Source organism: Hippocampus zosterae, chromosome 4, assembly GCF_025434085.1.
Source record: "Hippocampus zosterae strain Florida chromosome 4, ASM2543408v3, whole genome shotgun sequence".
Lineage (NCBI taxonomy): Eukaryota > Metazoa > Chordata > Actinopteri > Syngnathiformes > Syngnathidae > Hippocampus > Hippocampus zosterae.
The window spans coordinates 28,582,448-28,605,487 of record NC_067454.1 but is presented as its reverse complement, the minus strand read 5'-3'; the positions used below and the strand labels follow the sequence as shown (position 1 = coordinate 28,605,487).

At 46.0% G+C, this 23,040-nt stretch overlaps 1 protein-coding gene across 4 annotated transcripts in view; it reads right to left on the bottom strand.

Annotated features, from left to right (window-relative positions):
* ano1a (anoctamin 1, calcium activated chloride channel a) overlaps nucleotides 1-23,040 on the bottom strand; it is an 89,253-nt gene that overhangs the window by 53,299 nt on the left and 12,914 nt on the right. For all 4 annotated transcript variants that reach the window (XM_052063876.1, XM_052063875.1, XM_052063879.1 and 1 more), the window contains exons 3-9: nucleotides 18,827-19,150; nucleotides 11,164-11,262; nucleotides 9,923-10,074; nucleotides 9,338-9,392; nucleotides 9,169-9,220; nucleotides 3,726-3,781; nucleotides 3,476-3,517 (exon numbers count right to left, since the gene is read on the bottom strand). In XM_052063876.1, coding sequence (XP_051919836.1) covers nucleotides 3,476-3,517; nucleotides 3,726-3,781; nucleotides 9,169-9,220; nucleotides 9,338-9,392; nucleotides 9,923-10,074; nucleotides 11,164-11,262; nucleotides 18,827-19,150 — 780 coding nt within the window. The remainder of the gene's footprint in view (nucleotides 1-3,475; nucleotides 3,518-3,725; nucleotides 3,782-9,168; nucleotides 9,221-9,337; nucleotides 9,393-9,922; nucleotides 10,075-11,163; nucleotides 11,263-18,826; nucleotides 19,151-23,040) is intronic.

Below are 23,040 nucleotides of genomic sequence, written 5' to 3'. Positions count from 1 at the left end.
GCCCGGAGACAGCTGGGATAGGCTCCAGCACCCCCCGCGACCCTCGTGAGGATCAAGCGGTACGGGAAAAGAATGAATGAATGAATGAATAAATAGAAAATTTGATTTTTTTTCATATATACAATATATACATATATTGGTGGACCTTGCATAAGTGAATGACCCCATATTGCACAATAAAACTAGTGTACATTTCCTTAGACAGAAGCTACTGAGAGCAAACTCTGCGCACACCTTCCATCAGTCATGTTAGAAAGTCAATTGAACTTGGACTGAAAATGCTGCTCCACATTCCCTTCATCATTTGGTCAACTGGCACCCTAGGCTGAATGACCAGTGTGGCGCATGGGTCAGCTGGACAGCCCAGTCGCCACTCCCACTGCCACCACACCAACAAGGCTGCCACGACATGTGCTCTAGGAGGGCACCCGGCCTTGCACCGGTGTTCTGGTGCATGGCTCCTCCATCCCGCGGGTCATTCTCCGAGCGCAGAGGAAATGGCAGTCCAAGTCCAAGACGCCACACCATGGAGCCCAACGCAACACAAACATCCTCCTCTCACTCTGTATGGATCTACTTGATTTACTTGTTTCCCTAATAATTTTTATACTTTGTTAACTTAAGAGTAGATGGAACAAAATGGAAACGGAAAGTTTTGCCAATTCGCCCACTTGTATACAGTACGTGATGAGGTTTGCAACTGGCTTCCCTATAAATCGATCAAGTGACAGATTTCATGACGAATGATTGGAGTGAGTTTACTTTTTTTTTTTTTTAATCATTCACTGCTGTGGACTGGCAGCTTTATCAATAGCATAAAACTGGGAGGCCTGGCAGTGACTGAGTTAATCTTATGCAATCATCCGACACGCCACTGGCTACTGGTTGATCATGAACGACGGGCACCCCTGATCTACAGAACATGTGCTTGTGTTCAAATATCCATTGCTTATCCACTGCATTTATGCTATTCTACACCCCATATCTGGCATTTCCCATTATGTTTTGGTATTAAGATAGCAGGCTTTAAGACACAGTTATGAAGTTATTCAAAATACAAAAGGCATAATTTTCGTTGTCTTATGTTTACTCATGTTTAGTTTAAAGGGGAAATGTAGTCTTTTTTTTCTTTGTGATATGTTCAATCTAAACTTGGAATTCTGATTCTAATTATGTTGTTGGAATAAAAATTAAGCAGAACAATTAAACTGTTTTCAAGCCATCTCGGGATGCAGTCATTTTGACATTATTCCACACTGTGTTGATGACGAGAATGGACATAAAAATGCCATGCGGCTCACCCTGTGAATGTCTCACCAGTTTTTTCTGGGTTACATGACGTTCACGGAGTTTGGTATCTATCTGCCTGTGCCTCGATCAATCTTATCAAAATCGTGTTCGACCCTGAACCGGCACTTAAGCGTATCCTAAATTGCCATCAGTTCAGATCAATAAATTTGTCATTCCGCCAAGCACATCTCCAATGACTCTCTCTCTGCTTCACTTTCACACTGAGCTTAACTGAGACAGAGCTGGAAAATTGGTAAACATGTGCAGCGAGCATTGTACCACAAAAAGATCACTCCACCATTATCTCCAACGACACTCTCTCTCTGCTGCACTGGCACGTTGAGATTGGCAGAGACCAGCTTGCGAAACACATGCAGCCACCAGTGGGCTGGCTTGAAAATCAGGATCCACCGGTATTTGCGCCCCGTCGCAAATGTGCTGTCTACACTGAAACCAAAGTAAACATTGATTTAGCCTTTAAAACCCTAAGCAATCTATCACACTTAATGAATTATTTACGGGTCAAAGCTCCACTATTAAGTGCAACCTGAATTTTTTAATTTTGTGTAAACTAATTTCTTCAGTTGACACAAATCAATTATTTCAACTGGTAAAACTCCCTTGCACTTTCAATGACCCTATGCAAGGTGTAGAGCTAGTCAAGATGAAAACTACTTCTCCTGAAGATTTGCCATCCCTTATGGACCGTCCTCTCCAGTACCCTTGCCGAGACCTTGACAGAGAGGCTGTTGAGTGTGATCTCCCTCTAGTCGCGACACACCCTTTGGTCCTCCTTTTTAAAAAACACCCCCAATGTCAACCAGGACAGCCCCACAACATCTTTAGGAACTCCAGGTAGTTCTCATCCCCTCCTGGGGGCCAGCCACGGAGGATTTTTTTCACCATCTTGGAAGTACAATCCGCACCAATTCACCACATCCAGAGCCAAACTCTGCAGAGTCGCATCCCCACTTTATACATTGTTGATGGTGCGCTACTTGCCCCTCCTGAGATGCTGGAAGGAAATGTTTCTCCCTGGTGAACTCCTCTCACACCCGGGTTTTTGCCTCAGCGACTACCAAAGCTTCTTTCTGATTGGCCAATCAGCTGCTTTCAGAGTCCAACAAACAAATAAACCTGATCGGACTCCTTCTTCCACTTGTTCACATCCCTGAACACTGGTGTCTACCAATGAGCTTGGGGAAACACTGACTACCTTTCAGTTCTGTTCGTCAGCTTCAACAATGGAGGTGCTTAACATGGTTCACTTGGACTCAAGTTCCCCCGCCTCCCATGGAACATGGGCGAAGTTCTGCCGGAGGTGGAAATTGAAACTCCTTTTGGCAGGCGTTCCAGCAAACACTCCCAATACTTTTCACACTGGTAGGTCGGACCGGCATATTCCCCCACCATAGCAGCCAGCACACCACCAGACGGATATCAGTTGACAGCCCGGGTATTTAGAATGGTTAAACTGTAATAATATTTTCCACTTTTTGGTTGGGCTATTATTCAAACCCCTCACATCATACATTATAATTGTCAGCGGACTCACGACCTAAACTGAATACATTCTGTAACAATATGGCATTGTAAAGATTGTTTGAGCTAGAGTCATGTGAGTTGTAGCAGAATCAGTGAAGTGAGTGACAAGATATGAAGAAAAAAAATGGTGTGCATTCGTGAATATTCCCCTAATATGAAAAGCACTAACTTTTGACAGGATAGTACGATAGCATGTTAGGACTGAATGATCCGTTGTCGTCGTAAATATTACTGGATTCCATGGGAACAAGACGATCAAAAGCAAAAACTTGAATTTGTGAAATGTGAGAAGGTGTGGTAAAGTCCCGAGCCACAATGGATAAGCAGCAAAAAACACAGTCCAGTGCTGTGTCAACTCCCAATGTGGGAACAAAAATCAAACAAATTGGTTTAGCCATAGCAAAATAAAACAAACAATACAGGAGTTCAGGCTCCTGCAGGTTGAATACAAAATTAAATAAAATGACAAACATAAAGTACATCAACTTATATAAAAGATGCAAACTATGCAATGTCGTATTCTTATGACACAGTAGGCAATTAAAGATCAAAGGAAGCAAAATAAATGTAATGTTGAATTGAACTAAAAACACATATCAAGTAATCATTTAAATTTTTGACATGAGTCTGTTTTGGATACCTTTCTGTCATTGGGTTTGGCATTGACTCCCTCGATCTCCCCCTGTAACATTGAAATACGATTAAATTCAATATCTCTCGCACAACAGCACAGAATTTAGCAGTGGTATGATATTTTTTTGTTTGAGGCCACACATTCCACATATCCTACAAAATAGTACCAGGATTCTGCAGCCCGCATAGCCTTCACTTTTGGACTGCAAATGTTACCTGTTCTCAGGCCTGACCCAGGAATTGATGCTGATACTCACATCATGAGGAGGATAAGCAGATGTATAAACACCATTGGCAAGCAGACTGGTGATTCCTGTGAAAACCAGGATTATAATCAGAAATAAACAAAGCATTTTCTTTTTGGGGAGGGGGTGTCCTGTATTTGAGGGATTTCAGTTTTATCGCATAACCCAAATACAAGGGATTACAGTATTGGTTTTAAATGTTTTTTCCCCCATCATTTATTTCAACCATGCATAAAAATAAAAGTATTGTATAGTATAATTACTTGTGAAAAAAGAGCAACATGAAGATCATCTAAAAAAAACGAGAAAAAAAACCTGAGCAACCAAATAAACAATAAAACGTGATATCTGATTACACATGTATGAAAAAGGAGTAGGAAGTGTACGCTTATCTAGTTCAACCCCTGTACATTTATTTCATTATTAATATATCCCAGTCTTAAGCAATGTTCATATTTACTGTTACCCATCCATCATCTACCGCTTATCCGGGGCTGGGTCGGGGGGGCAACAGCTTTAGCAGGCAAGCCCAGACTTCCCTCTCCCTAGCTACTTCTTCCAGCTCTCCCCAGGGGATCCCGAGTCGTTCCCAGGCCTTCCTGGGTCTTCTTCTGGGTCTCCTCCCAGTGGGACATGACCGGAACACCTCACCGGGGAGGCGCTCAGGAGGCATCCGAATCAGATGCCCAAACCACCTCATCTGGCTCCTCTCGATGTGGAGGAGAAGCGGCTCGACTCTGAGCCCCTCCCGGATGACTGAGCTTCTCACCTTATCTCTAAGGGAGAGCCCGGACACCCTGCGGAGAAAACTCATTTCAGCCGCTTCTTTTCTCGTTCTTTCGGTCACGACCCATAGCTCGTGACCATAGGTGAGGGTTGGGACGTAGATCGACCGGTAAATTGAGAGCTTCGCCCTTTGGTTCAGCTCCTTCTTCACCACGACAGACCGATACAACGTCCGCATCACAGCAGACGCTGCACCGATCCGCCTGTCGATCTCCCGCTCCCTCCTACCCCCACTTGTGAACAAGACCACAAGATACTTGAACTCCTCCACTTGGGGTAAGATCTCCTCCCCGACCCGGAGGGGGCACTCCACCCTTTTCCGACTGAGGACCATGGTTTCAGATTTGGAGGTGCTGATTTTCATCCCAACCGCTTCACACTCGGCTGCGAAACGCTCCAGTGAGAGTTGGAGAGCCCCGTTTGAAGGAGCCAACAGCACCACATCATCTGCAAAAAGCAGGGATGCAATACTGAGGCCCCCAAAACGGACCCCCTCAACGCTTCGGCTGCGCCTAGAAATTCTGTCCATAAAGGTTATGAACAGAATCGGCGACAAATGGCAACCTTGGCGGAGTCCTACCCCCACCGGAAACGATTCCGACTTACTGCCGGCAATGCGAACCAAACTCTGACATCGGTGGTATAGTTAACCGAACAGCCCGTATCAGGGGGTTCGGTACCCCATACCCACGAAGCACCCCCCACAGAACTCCCCGAGGGACACGGTCAAACGCCTTCTCCAAGTCCACAAAACACATGTAGACTGGTTGGGCGAATTCCCACATACCCTCAAGGACCCTGCTAAGGGTGTAGAGCTGGTCCACTGTTCCACGGCCGGGACGAAAACCACACTGCTCCTCCTCAATCTGGGGCTCGACTTCCTGACGGACCCTCCTCTCCAGCACCCCTGAATAGACCTTAAAAGGGAGGCTGAGGAGTGTGATCCCTCTGTAGTTGGAACACACCCTCCGGTCCCCCTTTTTAAAAAGAGGGACTACCACCCCGGTCTGCCAATCCAGAGGCACTCTCCCTGTTGACCACGCGATGTTGCAGAGGCGTGTCAACCAGGACAGCCCCACAACATCCAGAGCCTTGAGGAACTCCGGGCGGATCTCATCCACCCCTGGGGCCTTGCCACCGAGGAGCTTTTTAACCACATCGGTGACTTCAACCACAGAGATAGGAGAGCCCACCTCAGAGTCCCCAGGCTCTGCTTCCTCCAAGGAAGGCGTGTTGGTGGAGTTGAGGAGGTCTTCAAAGTACTCTGCCCACCGGTTCACAACGTCCCGAGTCGAAGTCAGCAGCGTCCCATCCCCACTGTACACAGTGTTAGTGGTGCACTGCTTCCCCCTCCTGAGACGTCGGATGGTGGACCAGAATTTCCTCGAAGCCGTCCGGAAGTCGGCTTCCATGGCCTCACCGAACTCTTCCCACGCTCGGGTTTTTGCCTCGGCGACCACCGAAGCCGCGGTCCGCTTGGCCAGTCGATACCCGTCAGCTGCCTCTGGGGTCCCACAGGCCATAAAGGCTCGATAGGACCTCTTCTTCAGCTTGACGGGATCCCTTACTGCTGGTGTCCACCAGCGAGTACGGGGATTGCCGCCACGACAGGCACCAACCACCTTACGGCCACAACTCAGATTGGCCGCCTCAACAATAGAGGCACGGAACATGGTCCACTCGGGTTCAATGTCCCCCGCCTCCCCCGGAACATGGGAAAAGCTCTGTCGGAGGTGGGAGTTGAAACTCCTTCTGACAGGGGATTCCGCCAGACGCTCCCAACAAACCCTCACTATACGTTTGGGTCTGCCAGGACGGACCGGCATCTTCCCCCACCATCGGAGCCTACTCACCACCAGGTGGTGATCAGTTGACAGCTCCGCCCCTCTCTTCACCCGAGTGTCCAGAACATGCGGCCGCAAATCCGATGATACAACTACAAAGTCGATTATCGAACTGCGGCCTAGGGTGTCCTGGCGCCAAGTGCACATATGGACACCCTTATGTTTGAACAAGGTGTTCGTTATGGACAATCCGTGACGAGCACAGAAGTCCAATAACAAAACGCCACTCGGGTTCTGATCGGGGGGGCCGTTCCTCCCAATCACGCCCCTCCAGGTATCACTGTCATTGCCCACGTGAGCATTGAAGTCCCCCAGCAGAACGAGGGAGTCCCCAGCAGGAGTACTCTCCAGCACACCCTCCAAGGACTCCAAAAAGGGTGGGTATGCTGAGCTGCTGTTTGGTGCATATGCACAAACAACAGTCAGGACCCGTCCACCCACCGGAAGGAGGAGGGAGGCAACCCTCTTGTCTGCCGGTGTGAACCCCAATGTACAGGCACTGAGCCGGGGGGCAATGAGTATGCCCACACCTGCTCAGCGCCTCTCACCGTGAGCAACTCCAGAGTGGAAGAGAGTCCAACCCCTCTCGAGAGAAGTGGTACCAGAACCCAGGCTGTGTGTGGAGGCAAGTCAGACTATATCCAGTCGGAAATTCTCTGCCTCACACACCAGCTCGGGCTCCTTCCCTGCCAGAGAGGTGACATTCCATGTCCCAAGAGCTAGCTTCTGCAGCCGAGGATCGGACCGCCAGGGTCCCCGCCTTTGGCTGCCGCCCAGCTCACATTGCACCCGACCCCTTTGGCCCCTCTCATGGGTGGTGAGCCCAAGGGAAGGGGGACCCACGTTGCCTCTTCGGGCTGTGCCCGGCCGGGCCCCATGGGTGTAGGCCCGGCCACCAGGCGCCTGCCAACGAGCCCCACCTCCAGGCCTGGCTCCAGAGGGGGGCCCCGGTGACCCGCGTCCGGGCAAGGGAAACCTAGATCCATTTATTTTAATCATCATTGGGGTCTTTGAGCCGTGCTTTGTCTGGCCCCTCACCTAGAACCTGTTTGCCATGGGTGACCCTGCCAGGGGCATAAAGCCCCAGACAACTTAGCTTCTACGATCATTGGGTCACACAAACCCCTCCACCACAGTAAGGTGACGACTCACGGAGGGGTGTATTTACTGTTACATTTAATAAAATACACTATACACCATATTCCAGTTCACAATACGTGATGTCACAATACCATATTAAGTTACATATTTATCCACCCTTCCAACCATTTCATCCATTTTCTCATCTGCTTATCCTCACAAGGGTGCTGGAGCGTATCCCAGCTGTCTTCAGGCAGTCGGCAGGCCACATCCTGAACTGGTTGCCAGCCAATCGCAGAGCACACACAGACAAACAACCAATGACGCTCACACTCACACCTAGGGACAATTTCGAGTGTTCCATTAACCTGACACACATGTTTTTGGAATGTGGGAGGAAACCGGAGTACCCGCGGAAAACTCACACAGGCACAGGGAGAACATGCAAACTCCACAAAGGGAGGCCGGAGTTGGAATTGAACCCTGCACCTCTGCACTGTGAGGCCGACACATTAACCAGTCGACCATACATTTATCCATATTTATTAATTTTTGTGTGTCACTAAGCCCACAATATAATTTACATTTCATTTGACTAAATACTCCACTTTAACCACTTATCTTTCTCATAACTCCGAAATATTCACATTCAGTTGTACAGTATTTGTGCTTAGTATTATTCTACACTTATCCATAACATTAAAACTCTCGTAGTATGTATAGTCATACTCCAGTCAATTCCATACCCTCTGCTCAAAATCATGTCCAGGTACAGTCGACCCACACTATTCACCCACTGAAATGCATTGGGTTGGGGGGTTTTTTTGTTAATTTTTTTTACTGTCCCCCAAATTCCATCCATCCAAAGAAAACATACAATTTAAACACCGCTTATCCTGAACAGGGTTGTGGGGAATTGCTCAAGCCTATCCTCGTTGTCTTTGGGTAGAAGGCGGGCTACACCCGGAACTGGTCGCACACAGAGAGACCAACAGCCATTCACACCAACATCCACACCGTCACTGAGTGGGAACAGATCTCACCACTACAAAATTCTTCTTTAAAGGCAGAGAAACCGTATTGTTTTGTGTTTTTTGTTATTGTAAAGTGTACTTGGGTGTCTTGAAAGGCGCTTATAAATAAAATGTATTATTATAAACCTTTCCACAGAAAACGGGAAATAGTGAAAGAAATCCCAGAAAACAAACAAACAAAAATGTAAATACTGAAAAGAAATTTTAAGAACTCTGTGAATATGGGAATCCACGTGTGCCAAAAGGGGAGTTTGTAGCGGTTGACTCTGGATGTTCTCACATTGTCGCTGTCCTGTGAAAAATATGTGTCGATTTTTGTCATTAAAAAAAACCTTTAAAAAAACGTTAATGGTGTGTCCATGTAAGCCAAGAAGAGGAGAAGTGACAACAGAAAGGCTTGGAGAGTTGCGATAAAAGTGTTTCTATCATCTCTATTGTTTTTTCACCCAGCTCTACTCTACAATAAATCTGCCCCACTGTTATTGTTTAAGTGCTTTTCCCCTCACATGTTTTGGACTGTCCAAATGGGGGAGGGGGGGGGGGTTCTTCATTAAACAAATCAGATTCGGAAGAGATGTTTGTACTGCATGAATAAAAAATAACACGCAATAACGAGGGCATCATGGAAATAGTGGACTTGGATTTGTTGGAATCTGGATTTAGAGTTGGAAAAGAGTCTTTTATGGTTAGAGTGATCAGAAGAATTCTTACCCATTGAGTACATGTCCCGAGTACATTTCGTCCTTTTGAGCACTTCATACACCTAGCAACACGAGAAGCGATATTATATATAACTGCTCAAAAAAATAAGGAAATACTTAAACTGCGCAATGTAACTCTCTTACCTCTTCATCATGAAGTTTGTAATAATCATACTTACAATTGAGCTCCTTGTCTTGCTGTCAAAGAAATTTTCTCTGTCAGACAGATCAAATCTAGAGACGATAGCCCAAAACAAATCTCATGTTAGACGTTTTGTTTCTTTTTTTTTTAACTCTTAGCAGCAATCCCAATTTCAATGACACTTTCAATACAAGTTTTCAACAGTTCATGCTTCGCAAAATGCACTAAACCAAGTCAAAACACAATAATATGGGTGTAATATACTGTCTCATTCTACCGACTACTCTGGGTGCCATTGACATGTTTCTACTGCAGGGATGGCTTCCAGGTGTCTGAAGACTCGTCAAACCCATAAAATCATTGGGTTGGAATGGAAGATTTGAGTAATTGTTTTACCTTGACAGAAATAATAAAATACATCAATAATATAACGCAGAATGAGCATACTTAAAACACATCCAAACACAAATATCACACTACTATCATGGGTACATTGGTCCCTGAACAAGGCCAAAACATATTCATGTCAACAAGGTGTGTTTGTAGTCAAACAAAAACGTATGACTCAATTAGTTATGATGGAAACAGTCAGTATTGTAAGTCAGGCAAAGATTTTACTCACAGGTGTGCCTTCTCTCTGGAAAAAGTGTGAGAGAGGGGCTTCACACTTTCAAGCTTATTGGCGTCCACTTTTGGGTGCAAAGGAGATGTGACTTTGTGAATGAACAGTCGAATCTTTTCAACAATATTACTTCCTTGCTTAACTTCATAAACCTACAAGGGATACAAGAGGAGTGAAATTGTGTTAATTTGAACCGAAAATTGATTCGCTTCAAGGGTTTCCTTTGAAATGACAAATTATTCCTGATGGGTTGGTTATTTCGGTGGGAAAAACCCGTGAGATCTGTGCGATGCGTTGACCAGTCAATGAGAGACGAATGGAAGCTGTGTATGAAATGCATCTTAAAACCAAGTCTTTGTATTTTAAAACCCTTTGTATTCGTACTTTTACATTTTTTTTCATTTTTCTGTATGGGGTTATTGTGGGCTGGGTAAATTTGTTTTTTCATAGATCTAGATCAGGGGTGTCAAACTCATTTTTGTCACGAGCCACATTATAGTAGCCATTTCCCTTGGAGGGCCGTTATGACTGTGAAAACATATAAAGAAGACAAGAATAATGATTTATTCAACTGTAGTTTAAGTTACTGTAATGGGGGTTTTGGCAACAAGAAAACGTACAATACCTCTATTATATATTATGTACAAGAACTTGAAATTTTAGTAAAAATTTTAGTAAGCATAATAGAAGTCAATGTGTATGATTTGATTTGCTCTCACGGGCCACATCAAACGATGTGGCGGGCCAGATCCGGCCCCCGGGCCTTGAATTTGACACGTGATCTAGATGAAAAGTACAACCAGGCCTTTTTTTTTTTAAATTTCACAATGACCTCATAAAATATTGGTTTGCCCAGGACTGATGTGTGTGCAAAGTTTCATGCGCTGCATGTTTGGACTCTTTAAATAAGCATTATTTTATTGGGAAACTGCACATTGTCATGGCAAGGGTGTTTTGTGAAAATTCACAATTATGAACTCATTTTAGCAAATGTGAGGTAAAACCGGTCAACCTGCAAGGAGAAAAACGTACGAAAAACAACGAATAAAACTTAGAACGATTTCTTTTGGCAGTAGGTATCGCTACAACTACAATGACAAATAAGTTTGTATGGGTCTTTAGGTCTGCACTCATCAAATGTTTGACATTTTGATGAGCTATAATTGACAAAACAATGCCATTTCTCACAGTGTGAAAAAGCATTTGCGTTACCACTTAAGAAGGAACTTCTTTGCGTGTACCTTGTTTGTTGGCATTTTGAGCTTCATGAACTCAGCCTCTCGACACAGGACATTCCATGGTGCATGGATCTTCAAAAATGCAATTCCAGGGATTTTACACTGTTTAGATTTTCAAAGAAAGAGATAAACCAGTTACAGTTGCATAGCAGATACATATTTTACTGTCTTATATCATGACTATTTTCTGTATGGATTATTTCCAATCACTTCTTGCTTGGCTCTCGACGAAGGCGGACGAAGGCTTTTTGCTTTCTGCGCTTTCCCCCACCCAACCCCACCCTTCCCTGCTCGCGACTCAGTCCTCGTGCTGTCTTATGTCTGACTTTTCCTAGCCTCCTGTTGTATTTTCATCCTAAAAACAAACATGGAATTGGTTGGCTGGTCTCTCGATGCCATCGACAACATTTTCTCGATGAGAAGAGCAGGCAGTGGGGAGCCTACTTGCCCCTCGGGGACTTTTGCTGCTGGGTACACCCTAGATCAGGGGTGCCCATTAGGTAGATCCTGATCTACTGGTAGATCTAAGACAGGTCCCGAGTAGATCTGAAGAGTGTCGAGGAGAAAAAAAAACAAACAACCATTTGTGTGTCTTTGTACATGTTCGTAACATATTTTTTGTGTTCATGTACGCTGCACCCTAATCATCCTATCAGTCTCATTTTCACAAAATAAATATAAAAAAATAAAATAAAGCAGATAAATCTTGAATTTACGGTGGCGCCTGATTACGTCACCGCAAGTTGTTAGCGCTCAGCAGTCTGCAATTGCAGCTTGTGATAAGAGCTGTTGCGCTCTATCTTTTATCGTCATTTTTCTCATTCAGAGTTTGCTTCGTGTACAATTCACCGAGGGCACGGGCAAAGAATAGGTATCTAGGAGGGTCCAGGGAAGCACTTTAAAATGGTACTTGTGAGCTACGATAGTTAACATCTCAAACATCTCTTTCATCTCAAACCGCTTCAAACAACAAAGCGTGTGATGGAAAAGTGATTAGAACTGCATGACTGTCCGTGTTTTATGTTATGTGTTGTGTTTATTATTTTACTTTATGTTAACTGTTTTGTAAAGCGCTTTGTTACAGCTGCCACTGTTGTGAAAGCGCTATATAAATCAGCATGTATTGTATTGTATTGTATTGTATTAACAGGCTGCAGAAGTGCGTCCCATGCCTCAGTTTCAGGCTGTTTCTCATCATGGTGTGCGTGTGTGTGTGTGTGTGTGTGTGTGTGTGTGTGTGTGTGTGTGTGTGTGTGTGTGTGTGTGTGTGTGTGTGTGTGTGTGTGTGTGTGCGCGGACGTCGGTAAGGGTAGATCCCGTGAGATTAGTTGATCGAAAAGTAGATCTTCGATCTGAAAAGTTTGGGCACCCCTGCCCTAGATCCTTGGAGGAAGCGTAAAATGGTGTGCCTGTCAACACTGTCCGTTGAGGATTTGGACAACATCTACATTTTCGGCCTTCCGATAACAGGTATGCTGCTGTTTGGTGTGAGCAGTTTCCTGATCTATCGAAAATTCAACCGACGGGAGCGGCTCTATTGGACGAGGCTGCCGGTCTAAGGATGGCATAACGCGGATGTCCAACACTCAGACTGTGCTCAACCACAAACTGTTGAGAATTTACAGGATGGACAACAACTTGGAGGAAGCTGGAATCCATGTTCAATTTCTGACTGAAATCATGGATTTGGCTGATCGACGCCACTAAAGAGACATAAGCCACGGACTCAAGGCTGTCTTAAATTCTTGGGCAGCCTGCTACCAAAACAACATCTGCTATCTCAACCTTCCCCTGATGAAAATATGCACGGAAGCTAGTCCCCCACCATTACCCACTCCCTCATACATTCCCTTGATTCACCGTCTTCATTGTTTATGTCTTGTGACCTGTTGTAACTGTCATATGCTTATGCTGGAGGTTTTTTGCCCCACTCAAATTATCCTCAAAATGAGGGTAGTTCAAGTGTGGGTTTTTTCTCCCTCTCTCCCTCCCCTGTGGTTTCTTTCTGACCTTCGGGTTGAATGAACGCTGGCGCGTTTTGGCTGCCGCTGCTCAACCCGTGTTGTTTTGTGTTTTTTGTTATTGTAAAGTTCCTTGGGTGTCTTGAAAGGCGCTTATAAATAAAATGTATTATTATTATTATTATTATTATAATTGTATTTCATTAGTAACACATTTCAGTAAATATTAAATGGTGTGTCTAACTACTTACTTCTGGTACTTTTACTCCTCCACATTGCATATTGAGTGGCGCTGTGTTTTAAATAAGCTTGTATTGACTTAACACACACACAAAAAAAAAGCTGCATTCACATTAATTGACTGCACTGCTTAGTATTAGCTAATGGTGCTATCTTAATGAAGCAGCACTAACTTGATTGCTCAGTGGAGTTGTTTGGAGTTGTGTCCATAAACCTCAAAGTAGACTTTACTGTGTATATTAAAACATGATTGTTAAATCATTTTCTTTTTTATATTATACTAGCTGGTTCGTCGCCCTCCGGGCGGCTCATCAGCTAGTTCCTGCGGAAGGCTGGTAAGGTGGTGGTTCGCCGCCCTCCGGGCGGCTCATCAGCTAGTTCCTGCGGGAGGCTGGTAAGGTGGGCCTTCGGCCCACAAAAGTGTTGTTGCTTGGTTCAACTTTGTGTTCATCTTCATTGCTTATCGCGAAAATAAAGAGATGTTTAGCTCTACTAAATAACTAACAATTTCATTGCAATGCTTGTGGGTAGACAACATTTTTTCGCTAAGATGCCCGCGCGATCGTAGTGAGCCACTGCCTGAGCGGCGCAGTGGCGGCGCGGTGAAGTAGGTACGTTTTGAAAAGGGACAGACGGAAGGACAGACCGCGTGCGGGACGACGCGCAATATATATATAGATTTCAACTGACATGCTATTAAAACACCTGAGAAATATTTAAAATTGTCCCACACAACGCAATATGTATTTTCCTCCTCTGGAGGAATATTACGTGTTTATATTTTCACAATCTAATGGTGACTTTGACACACTCATCAAAATACCTGAAAGATCAAGAATTACAGAACATGTCTTTCATTTTATTTTTCACATATAGTCAGCCCAGAGCCAACAATTTAATCTAACAGCCTGTGTGAGGCAGACAGATGGCCAAATGTAATGCCCTTTCTGCGATCTCCCAACTCTTACACCTCTGGGACATTCGCAGATAGTTAGATAACTGGAACGGTTCAAAGGTAATACCGATACATCAGTGATGATAACTTGAGATAATTCCAGCAGACAGGAAGTAATTTTAAGAGTGGGCGGATCTTTTGTTAGCACAATGCATTAGACTGGAGTTAATACACCTCCGGACCCCAAACGCCGAAATGGGGCATGAAAAGAATCCATTTAAGAAAAAAAAAATTATATATATATATATATATATATATATATATATATATATATATATATATATATATATATATATATATATATATATATATAAAATCCTCATCGCACCCCTCGGGTGGTGTCCGTCCCTCATTCAGCTCGGGTCCTCTACCAGAGGCCAGGAAGCTTGAGGGTTCTGCGCAGTATCCTTGCTGTTCCCAGCACTGCACATTTCTGGACTGAGATGTCCGATGTTGTTCCCGGGATCTGTTGAAACCACTCATCTAGTTTGGGGGTCACTGCCCCGAGTGCTCCGACCACCACAGGCACGACTGTCACCTTTACCTTCCAGGCTCTCTCCAGCTCCTCTCTGAGCCCTTGGTATTTCTCGAGTTTCTCATGTTCCTTCTTCCTGATGTTTCCATCACTTGGGACCGCTACATCCACTACAACGGCTTTCCTCTGCCCTTTATCTATGATCACGATATCTGGTTGGTTCGCCATTACCATCTTGTCAGTCTGGATCTGGAAGTCCCACAGGATCTTCGCTCTGTCATTCTCCACCACCTTCGGAGGTGTTTCCCATTTTGACCTTGGGGTTTCCAGTCCATACGCCGCACAGATGTTTTGGTAGACTATGCCAGCCACCTGGTTATGGCGTTCCATGTAGGCTTTCCCTGCCAGCATCTTACACCCTGCAGTTATGTGTTGGATCGTCTCAGGTGCCTCTTTGCACAACCTACACCCTGGGTCTTGTCTGGTGTGGTATATCTGGGCCTCGATGGCTCTGGTGCTCAAGGCCTGTTCCTGAGCAGCCAGGATGAGTGCCTCTGTGCTGTCCTTCAGGCCAGCCCTCTCGAGCCACTGATAGGACTTCTTGAGATCAGCCACTTCAGTTATGATCCGGTGGTACATCCCGTGTAGGGGCTTGTCCTCCCATGATGGTCCCTCTTCCAGCGCCTCATCTTCTGTTCCCCATTGTCTGAGACATTCTCTGAGTACGTCATCCGTTGGAGCCTTCTCCTTGATGTATTCATGGAGCTTGGATGTTTCATCCTGGACAGTGACTCTCACACACACTAGTCCCCGGCCTCCTTCCTTTCGGCTTGCGTACAGTCTCAGGGTGCTGGATTTGGGATGGAACCCTCCATGCATGGTTAGGAGCTTTCGGGTCTTAACGTCCGTGGTCTGAATCTCTTCCTTTGGCCACCTTATTATTCCTGCAGGGTATCTGATCACTGGCAGGGCATTGCTGTTTATTGCCCGGGTCTTATTCTTGCCATTGAGCTGGCTTCTTTGGACTTGCCTCACTTGCTGGAGGTATTTGGCCAAAGCCGCTTTCCTTGTTGCCAGTTCGAGGTTGCCATTGGCTTGTGGTATACCGAGGTACTTGAAGCTGTCCTCAATGTCTGCTATTGTTCCTTCAGGGAGTGAGAGCCCTTCAGTGCGGACTACCTTTCATCTCTTAGTCACCATCCGACTACATTTCTCAAGCCCGAATGGCATCCCGATGTCGCTGCTTTAGATCCTGGTTGTGTGGATCAGGGAATCTATGTCCCTTTCGCTCTTAACATACAGCTTTATGTCATCCATGTAGAGGAGGTGACTGATTGTAGCTCCATTTCTGAGGCGGTATCCATAGCCTGGATGGTGATTAATTGGCTTAGGGGGTTCAGTCCTATGCAGAACAGCAGTGGGGAGAGAGAGAGAGACCTTGGTATATGCCACATTTGATGGACACTTGGGTAAGTGGCTTGCCATTGGCTTCAAGTGTGGTTTTCAACAGCCTCATCGAGTTCGCAACAAAGGCTCTTAGGGTCCTGTTCACCTTATACAACTCCAAGCATTCAGTGATCCATGTATGTGGCATCGAGTCATAGGCTTTCTTGTAATCAATCCAGGCTGTGCACAGGTTGGTACGTCGCGACCTGCAGTCTTGTGCGACTGTTCTGTCAACCAGGAGCTGATGTTTGGCTCTTCTGGTATCTCTACCAATGCCCTTCTGTGCTTCGTTCATGTATTGATCCATGTGTCCACTTATCTTAGCCGCAATGATGCCTGACATGAGCTTCCATGTTGTGGAGAGACAGGTTATTGGCCGATAGTTGGATGGGGCTGCGCCCTTCGAGGGATCCTTCATGATCAGGATCGTTCGCCCTTCGGTTAGCCATTCTGGGTGAGTCCCATCCCTCAGCAGCTGGTTCATTTGTACTGCTAGCCGCTCATGGAGTGCTGTGAGTTTCTTTAGCCAGTAGGTGTGGACCATGTCCGGGCCTGGTGCTGTCCAGTTCTTCATATCTGAGACTCTTTCCTGTATGTCTGCCACTGTTATGGTAACTGGGTTCTGTTCAGGGAGGTTGCTGTGCTCCTCTCTCAGGGTCACCAGCCATTGTGGACTGCTGTTATGTGCAACCTCCTTCTCCCATATGCCTTTCCAGTACCTTTCAGTTTCCAGTCTTGGTGGGTCAGCTCTGTTGTTAGGACCCTGCCACTGAGCGTACACTTTCGCAGGTTTGTTGCGAACAGCCTGTTTATTTGTCTGGCCTCATTCTCTTTCGTGTACCGCTTTAGGCGACTGGACAAGGCTTGGAGCCTTTGTTTGGCAGTTTCGAGTGCTTCAGGTATGGTCATCTGGAAGTACCTCTCAGGTATCGGCCTTTTCATCACACCTCTCTGGGCCTCCGTCAATTGACTCACATCTTTCCGGGCCGCCTTGATCTTAGCCTCCAACCGTCTTTTCCATGGTGGGTAACGTATCTCATGGCTTCCATGGTTGCTCTTATAGCCCAGAGTCTCCAGGATCTGAAGCGTATATCAGCTCATTGGTTTCTGTGATCGTTACGGTAGAGATCGCCCTCAGTGCTGCATTCACACTTTCTATGAGACTTTCAGATGGTACTTCACATAGCCGTTGTAATCGGTTTCTAGGTTTCCCAGCTTTCATTCTTGCCATGATCTTAGCTTTAAGGTCAGTTGCTCCCTCACTCAGCATTTCATTCATTGGAGCTGACCACCCAATCTCATCATCTGTATTCATTGGGGCTTGCCTCCCAATCTCTTGTATGACCTCCTCCTCTGATCTGGCAGCCTGGGCCCCTTCACCATGGAAACTGCATTGTACCTCATCAATCTCAAGTTGTGACAGCAGTTGCCGTTTGTGGATGTTGGAACACTGAGCTACTAGTTGTTTTGTGGTCAACCGTGACTGTGGGTTTCGAAGTAACCATTTAGCCCACATTCTCTGCATGTAACCCCTCTGACTAGGTTTGCTTGAGTAGTAGCATTCCAACAGAGCCATGTTATCGCATCTCACTGATCTCCGCTTTGTTCCAGTAGCCCATTTTTCATCAAGGTACTCTGGTTCCCCGGCACCTGACGCAGACCTTCTGAGCCGGCATGTCATTCGTTTTATTGTCTCTCATCATTGTATGAGGTACGCATTAGCGTGAAGGATCTTGCCCAAGGACCCACACTGGATGGTGTTATGTGCTCATTTTTGCTCCAAGCGGGACTCGAACCACCGTCTCCCGTATGCCAAACCGATGCCTTACCAACTGAGCTATCCAGCCGCTGTAAAATATCTATCTATCTATCTATCTATCTATCTATCTATCTATCTATCTATCTATCTATCTATCTATCTATCTATCTATCTATCTATCTCTCTCTCTCTCTCTCTCTCTCTCTCTCTCTCTCTAACTCTCTCTCTCTCTCTCTCTCTCTATCTATCTATCTATCTATCTATCTATCTATCTATCTATCTATCTATCTATCTATCTATCTATCTATCTATATATATTGTATATTGAAATGACATCATGAAGTGAAATGTGTTACTTTCTATTTAGTATTCATAATTGCAATTTATCCAACCAAAAAAATTTTTTCCAAATAATAAAATATTCAATACCATTCACATTCACATTAATTGACTGCACTGCTTAGTATTAGCTAATGCTATCTGACCATTTGTATCTGTTCCATTTGTTTGTGTCTGAGTTCCAAAGAGAGCGGTTGGCGTTTCCCTTCAGAGGCACAACTGTCTCACATCACATTACGCCACGACTAAAGGACTGTCATTTAGAACACTCAGCGTTGGATTATTCAATTTTTTATTGTTTTATAAAACCCTTGCTTCAGCTCCGTGGGATATAAACTTATTTTAAGCCTTGCATATTCATGAATACAGGATCATATTAAATACTGTACGAGTCAATTTTGTTATTATACTATGGTACATTTGTGAAACCAACACTATTTCATTTGTATGCAAATTGTGACTTGCACTTCATGCAAACAAGTTTTTCTTACCTCAGCAGACGTTTCCAATTCCAACCCAGTCTCTCTGAGGTTGTCCTCAAATTCTTCCCGCTTGAATCGCTTGGTATCTTGGGCAGCAATCTCCGGGTCTTCTTCGGGCTGCAAAGGTGCACGGCTGCTTCTGATGCTCAAACTACGTCGAAGCCGGCGAATGAAGTTGTCATCTCCAAACTTGGGTGATTTTCGATGAATGTCGCCGGGTTTCTGGACGTGGTAAGCAAGCACATAGTCCACTCGCCGCTGGCCATCAGCAAAGTAAGGACCTAACCGAGGGCACAAAGGTGCTCTGTCTTCAGCATCAAGAGTTTTCATTGGCTGAAGGAAAGAAAGAAAATAATTCAGTGAGCAATAGGTTTTGTTTGCTGAATTGTTATTCTTTTTTTTTTACACAGGTATTGTAATCCCAATTACATAAACACACTTATTTCTTGAATTCATTGTAACAAGCATTGTAAAATTCAGCCATGTCCCACCGGGAAGAATGCCCATCCACAACTTTCCTTTAATTTCAACATTGTTGAACAAATTCAAATGATCCAAACTGTTCATCTTATTCTTACTGATGACAATTATTCCCACTTATCAAAAAGTCAATTTTCCCGAGGACGGTGTGAGGACGGTGTGAGGACGGTGTGAGGACGGTGTGAGGCCGGTAGCGGCCCCGGGCGCGCCAGGGCGAGGCCTTCTCGGAGTCGGGTTGTTTGGGAATGCAGCCCAAAGAGGGTGGTAAACTCCATCTAAGGCTAAATACCGGCACGAGACCGATAGCGGACAAGTACCTTAAGGGAAAGTTGAAAAGAACTTTGAAGAGAGAGTTCAACAGGGCATGAAACCGTTGAGAGGTAAACGGGTGGGGACCGCGCAGTCCGCGCAGGGGATTCAACCCGGCAGGGCGCGGTGCGGCGGGGCCTTTGGCGGCGCGCGCGGTTCGTCCGTTCCGATGTCGCTGCTGTAGATTCTGGTTGTGTGGATCAGGGAGTCTATGTCCCTTTCGCTCTTAGCATACAGCTTTGTGTCATCCATGTAGAGGAGGTGACTCATCGTAGCTCCATTTCTGAGGCGGTATCCATAGCCTGGGACAAGCCCCTACACGGGATATACCACCGGACCATAACTGAAGTGGCCGATCTCAAGAATTCCTATCAGTGGCTAGAGAGGGCTGCCCTGAAGGACAGCACAGAGGCACTCATCCTGGCTGCTCAGGAGCATGCGCTGAGCACCAGAGCCATTGAGGCCCGGATATACCACACCAGACAAGACCCAAGGTGTAGGTTGTGCAAAGAGGCAGCAGAGACGATCCAACACATAACTGCAGGGTGTAAGATGCTGGCAGGGAAAGCCTACAGGGAACGCCATAACCAGGTGGCTGGCATAGTCTACCAAAACATCTGTGCGGAGTATGAACTGGAAACCCCAAGGTCAAAATGGGAAACACCTCCGAAGGTGGTGGAGAATGACAGAGCGAAGATTCTGTGGGACTTCCAGATCCAGACTGACAAGATGGTAATGGCGAACCAACCAGATATCGTGATCATAGATAAAGGGCAGAGGAAAGCCGTTGTAGTGGATGTAGCGGTCCCAAGTGATGGAAACATCAGGAAGAAGGAACACGAGAAACCCGAGAAATACGAAGGGCTCAGACAGGAGCTGGAGAGAGCCTGGAAGGTAAAGGTGGTCGGAGCACTCGGGGCAGTGACCCCTAAACTAGATGAGTGGTTGCAATAGATCCCGGGAACAACATCGGACATCTCAGTCCAGAAATGTTCAGTGCTGGGAACAGCAAGGATACTGCGCAGAACCCTCAAGTTTCCTGGCCTCTGGTAGAAGACCCGAGCTGAATGAGGGACGGACACCACCCGAGGGGGGGTGAGACGAGGAATTTATATATATATATATATATATATATATATATATATATATATATATATATATATATATATATATATATATATATATATATATATATATATTTATATATATATATATAGCTGGATAGCTCAGTTGGTAAGGCATCGGTTTGGCATACGGGAGACGGTGGTTCGAATCCCGCTTGGGGCAAAAAAAAAAAATGAGCACATAACACCATCCAGTGTGGGTCCTTGGGCAAGATCCTTCACGCTAATGCCTACCTCATACAATGATGAGAGACAATAAATCGAATGACATGCCGGCTCAGACGTCGCCCGGCCAAACAAGGTCTGCGTCAGGTGCTGGGGAACCAGAGCACCTTGATGAAAAATGGGCTACTGGAACAAAGCGGAGATGGGCGAGATGCGATAACATGGCTCTGTTGGAATGCTACTACTCAAGCAACCCTAGTCAGAGGGGTTACATGCAGAGAATGTGGGCTAAATGGTTACTTCGAAACCCACAGTCACGGTTGACCGCGAAACAACTAGTAGCTCAGTGTTCCAACATCCACAAACGGCAACTGCTGTCACAACTTGAGATTGATGAGGTACAACGCAGGTTCCATGGTGAAGGGCCCCAGGCTGCCAGATCAGAGGAGGAGGTCATACAAGAGATTGGGAGGCAAGCCCCAATGAATGCAGATGATGAGATTGGGTGGTCAGCTCCAATGAATGAAATGCTGAGTGAGGCAGCAACTGACCTTAAAGCTAAGATCATGGCGAGAATGAAAGCTGGGCAACCTAGAAACCGATTACAACGGCTATGTGAAGTACCATCTGAAAGTCTCATAGAAAGTGTGAATGCAGCACTGAGGGCGATCCCTACCGTAACGATCACAGAAACCAATGAGCTGATATACGCTTCAGCATCAGTGATCCTGGAGACTCTGGGCTATAAGAGCAACCATGGAAGCCATGAGATACGTTACCCACCTTTGAAAAGACGGTTGGAGGCTAAGATCAAGGCGGCCCGGAAAGATGTGAGTCAATTGACGGAGGCCCAGAGAGGTGTGATGAAAAGGCCGATACCCGAGAGGTACATCCAGATGACCATACCTGAAGCACTCGAAACTGCCAAACAAAGGCTCCAAGCCTTGTCCAGTCGCCTAAAGCGGTACACGAAAGAGAATGAGGCCAGACGAATAAACAGGCTGTTCGCAACACAACCTGCGAAAGTGTACGCTCAGTGGCAGGGTCCTAACAACAGAGCTGACCCACCAAGACTGGAAACTGAAAGGTACTGGAAAGGCATATGGGAGAAGGAGGTTGCACATAACAGCAGTGCACAATGGCTGGTGACCCTGAGAGAGGAGCACAGCAACCTCCCTGAACAGAACCCAGTTACCATAACAGTGGCAGACATACAGGAAAGAGTCTCAGATATGAAGAACTGGACAGCACCAGGCCCGGACATGGTCCACACCTACTGGCTAAAGAGACTCACAGCACTCCATGAGCGCCTAGCAGTACAAATGAACCAGCTGCTGAGGGATGGGACTCACCCAGAATGGCTAACCGAAGGGCGAACGATCCTGATCATGAAGGATCCCTCGAAGGGTGCAGCCCCATCCAACTATCGGCCAATAACCTGTCTCTCCACAACATGGAAGCTCATGTCAGGCATCATTGCGGCTAAGATAAGTGGACACATGGATCAATACATGAACGAAGCGCAGAAGGGCATTGGTAGGGATACCAGAGGAGCCAAACATCAGCTCCTGGTTGACAGAACAGTCGCACAAGACTGCAGGTCCCGACGTACCAACCTGTGCACAGCTTGGATTGATTACAAGAAAGCCTATGACTCGATGCCACATACATGGATCACTGAATGCTTGGAGTTGTATAAGGTGAACAGGACCCTAAGAGCCTTCGTTGCGAACTCGATGAGGATGTGGAAAACCACACTTGAAGCCAATGGCAAGCCACTTACCTAAGTGTCCATCAAATGTGGCATATACCAAGGTGATGCACTCTCCCCACTGCTGTTCTGCATAGGACTGAACCCCCTAAGCCAAGTAATCACCAAGACAGGCTATGGATACCGCCTCAGAAATGGAGCTACAATCAGTCACCTCCTCTACATGGATGACATAAAGCTGTATGCTAAGAGCGAAAGGGACATAGATTCCCTGATCCACACAACCAGGATCTACAGCAGCGACATCGGGATGTCATTCGGGCTTGAGAAATGTAGTCGGATGGTGACTAAGAGAGGAAGGTTAGTCCGCACTGAAGGGGTCTCACTCCCTGAAGGAACAATAGCAGACATTGAGGACAGCTACAAGTACCTTG